This window comes from Bison bison, unplaced genomic scaffold (assembly GCF_000754665.1).
Source record: "Bison bison bison isolate TAMUID 2011002044 unplaced genomic scaffold, Bison_UMD1.0 scf7180017864451, whole genome shotgun sequence".
Taxonomy (NCBI): Eukaryota; Metazoa; Chordata; class Mammalia; order Artiodactyla; family Bovidae; genus Bison; species Bison bison.
This window is the reverse complement of record NW_011495013.1, coordinates 4,303,856-4,307,418: the sequence shown is the minus strand read 5'-3', so window position 1 is coordinate 4,307,418 and position 3,563 is coordinate 4,303,856. Positions and strand designations below refer to the sequence as shown.

The window sequence follows — 3,563 nt, the reverse complement described above, 5'->3', positions numbered from 1 at the left end:
CTTTTTAGCCTGTTTTTGTGAAATAATTTCACTAATCTAAGAACACAGAGGGGGGAAAAAAAACCAAAGTGAAGTGTTTAATGTTCAATTTAAAAACTGAAAAAAAGGATTTGTTTGCACTATTAATACAAAGCTGACTTTAACAACAGAGACAAAATTGATATTAAAACTTACCGGTGTATCGATAAGATTTAAAAGGTACTGCTTTCCTTCATAGTTATAGAAGAGAGATGCTGTCTGTGCTTTAACAGTGATTCCTCTTTCTCGTTCCACTTGCAATTTATCAAGAACTTGTTTATTATTTTTTGTTTTATCAATTGCCCCTAAAAATAGAAATGTGTATTGATATTTCTATAAGCTTTTAAAAACAGACAATACTGCATATAAACTTAAAACCAAAATTTTTAAAAAAAAACATAGTCAAAGTATGCTAGTAAAAGTAACTATCAACCACTCATTGCCATTAATTAGGTGCAGACTATAAAATGAAAATACCTGTTAGTTCCAGGAGCCTGTCTGCTAAAGTACTTTTGCCATGATCCACATGTGCAATGATACTGAAATTTCTAGTGTTTTCAACAGGAAAACAAGACATATCAATTTTTTCCTAGAAAAGGGGAGGAAAATATTACATTTATGAGTATAAATTGTCTACAATATAAAACAAGTACACTAAATAATACTTTTAGTCTTCCTAAAACAACTTTATTTAAAGCATTCATACTGTTTGTATTATTTCTCTGACAGTAAAGAGATGTATGGTTAAAGTCATATTACAAGCAATGGATAACAACTGCTGCTGCTGCTAAGTCGCTTCAGTCGTGTCCAACTCTGTGAGACCCCACAGACGGCAGCTCACCAGGCTCCCCCGTCCCTGGGATTCTCCAGGCAAGAACACTGGAGTGGGTTGCCATTTCCTTCTCCAATGCAGGAAAGTGAAAAGTGAAAGTGAAGTCGCTCAGTCCTGTCTGACTTTCTCGGCCCCATGGACTGCAGCCTACCAGGCTCCTCCCTCCATGGGATTTTCCAGGCAAGAGTACTGGAGTGGGGTGCCATCGCCTTCTCCATGGATAACAACAGGGCCCATCAAATACATTAGTTTCACTGACAAAGGCTATATGACCATATACAGACCATATGGCTAAATAAAAGTCCCTTATAATATTTTCACCATTTCAAAGGCCGATGAGGAGCTGAATGTATTTTCACAAATGGAGAACACCAGATACCTACAACTCCTCTACAGCCTTAGAGCACCTGGTCTAACAAAATTTCTTGAAATAAACAAAGCTACAGAGAAGCTGAAAGAAAAAAAATCTTTTTTTTGCCCCCATCACATATTTAATCAACAGAGTCAGGTCTACTTAAAAATTTGTGCTAATAGAGCCTTCAAAAGTTTAATTTAGATGACTTTATTACTTAACAACAACTTCTCTGGAGAGAGAAGGGGAAAAAATTATATTATCAGGAAAAAAAGGCTCACTTTTCACTTAAATCTTTAAAATACTTTAAAATTTTAATTTGTGATTTTCAGTTGCACATAGAATATATCATTTTTTTGGACCCAGAACGTTTCATTTTTCCAATCAAATTTATATCTCATAATGAGCAAAAAAAAAAAAAAGTGAAACTACGAAATACAAAATTTTCATGAAGTTGTTTCCTTTTTTTTTTCCCAGTAAGCGCTTCAATACAAGTGCAACTATACCTGAAAGATATTCTGCAAAAATCTAAACCTGAATTGTCTGCCCTGTGATTTTTCCATCCACTGCACCGTTTTTAGTCTTACAATTGCAACATAAATCCATTCTACAGGCATTTTAGAAAAGAGTAAAACTGAATAATTACAGTCTTTTTCTTTCTCCAGTTACTCATAACTTTCATTCAAGTACTTTATTTTACTGCCTAAACTGTTTCTCTTCACAGTTACAACGAAGTATAGTTTTAGGGTCGCTGAAGCTTCCCAGGTGGCGCCAGTGGTAAAGAATCCTGCCAGTGTAAGAGACACAAGAAACGCGGTTTCCATGCCTTGTTCAGCAAGATCCCGTGGAGTAGGAAATGGCAACCTACTCCAGGATTCTTGCCAGGAAAATTCCGTGGACAGAAAAGCTGGCGGGCTACAGTCCGTGGGACCGCAGAGTCCGTCGTGACTGAGGAGCAAAAAGCCCCACCTCCTCCAACCACAGGGACAGAATGAGCACGCGTCTGCTCTAGCTGAGTTAAGACGAAATAATAAAGAGAAGTTAAGGCATACCCAGCACTTCTTAGATTCTCGGTATTGAACTAAAAGTTCTATGCCTCACTTCGCGCAAGTCTGCCAGCCACTCAACGTTTTTTTTTTTTTTATAAGCATCTCATTCAACAAATGAAGAAAGAAAGGTCAGGTAACTTGCCTAGGTCACGTGGCTAAAAAGTCGCAAGAAAATGGAACTAGTAGCTTCCTCGATACGCTTTTAAAACTAAATACAGAGAACAATCCCTCGCATAAACAAAGATCCTGATATTACCAATGAGGAAAGGGAGGACACGACTTGTCCAAGGTCACACTGCTGAGCACTGGAGTCCGAAACCGAAGCGCACCCCCGCGCTCCGAGCCCTGTCTCCCTCACAACAGTGCAACCTGCATTCACTAGTCAGTACTAAGAAACCCTCACAAATTCACCAGGAACACCCTCCCTAGGCTTAAAACGTGAATGACAAGAGACTCAAGGCGGTCACCTTGCGGTCTGCAGAGCTGTAGCACCGGTCCGGAGCCCTGGACTCGGCTGCAGTCCCCCGGGCCGGCGCGAGGTGAGGCCAGAGTAGCCCCTTACGCGCCGCCTCGGTGACCCAGGCCGCGAGCGCGCGTCCGCGCCACCAACCCTGACCTGCAAGCGTCCACATTCCCCTGCGCAACCGAGGCGTCAGGAGAAGGTCCCGGGACGCAATGGCGCCATCACCCCAGGCTCCGTTTTCTTCAAAACTGACCCTCGCTAAGAGCTGGCGGACGAGATTCAAACACACTTCGGCCACCCGCGGAAAACACGTGAGGAGGCAACACTCCACATCTAGCTGCTGGGACCAGACAACCGAGAACAGCGCCGCTCGCAGACGTTTGCACGACGCATTACGTCGTGACGTCTGCATACGTCAGCGCGAAGCTGAAAGGAAGTCGCGTGAGCGAAGGTTTAGCGCAGTGCTAGTTGTTCTGTTACCAGAAGGTTGCTTTTTAACCAACTGCCAGATGGCAAAATACTAGAGTAATTTTTTAAATTGCTGCTGTGTTCTCCATGTTGCCTGCAACATCGCTAATGTTGAAGTTCATCTGAATGGAAACGGGCAGTAAAATTGATAGCAATAAGAATAATATCCTAGGGCTTCCCTGGTGGCTCATTGGAGAAGAATCTGCCTGCTAATGCATGGGAGGCGTGTTCCATCCCTGTGTTGGGAAGCTTCCCTAGAGAAGGAAATGGTAACCCACTCCATTATTCTTGCCTGGGAAATCCGTTGGGACAGAGGAGCCTGGTGGGCTACAGTCCATGGGTTCACAAAAGAGTCAGACATGACTTAGCAACTATCCTAGG

General features: G+C 42.3%; 1 protein-coding gene across 1 annotated transcript in view; it reads right to left on the bottom strand.

Annotated features, from left to right (window-relative positions):
* The window catches only part of GUF1 (GUF1 GTPase homolog (S. cerevisiae)), a 24,946-nt gene extending 21,853 nt beyond the window's left edge, over positions 1-3,093 (bottom strand). The window contains exons 1-3 of the mRNA XM_010858856.1: positions 2,719-3,093; positions 496-607; positions 175-323 (exon numbers count right to left, since the gene is read on the bottom strand). Of these exons, the coding sequence (XP_010857158.1) occupies positions 175-323; positions 496-607; positions 2,719-2,883 (426 nt within the window). The 5' untranslated portion in view covers positions 2,884-3,093. The remainder of the gene's footprint in view (positions 1-174; positions 324-495; positions 608-2,718) is intronic.
* Positions 3,094-3,563: the final 470 nt, after the last annotated feature.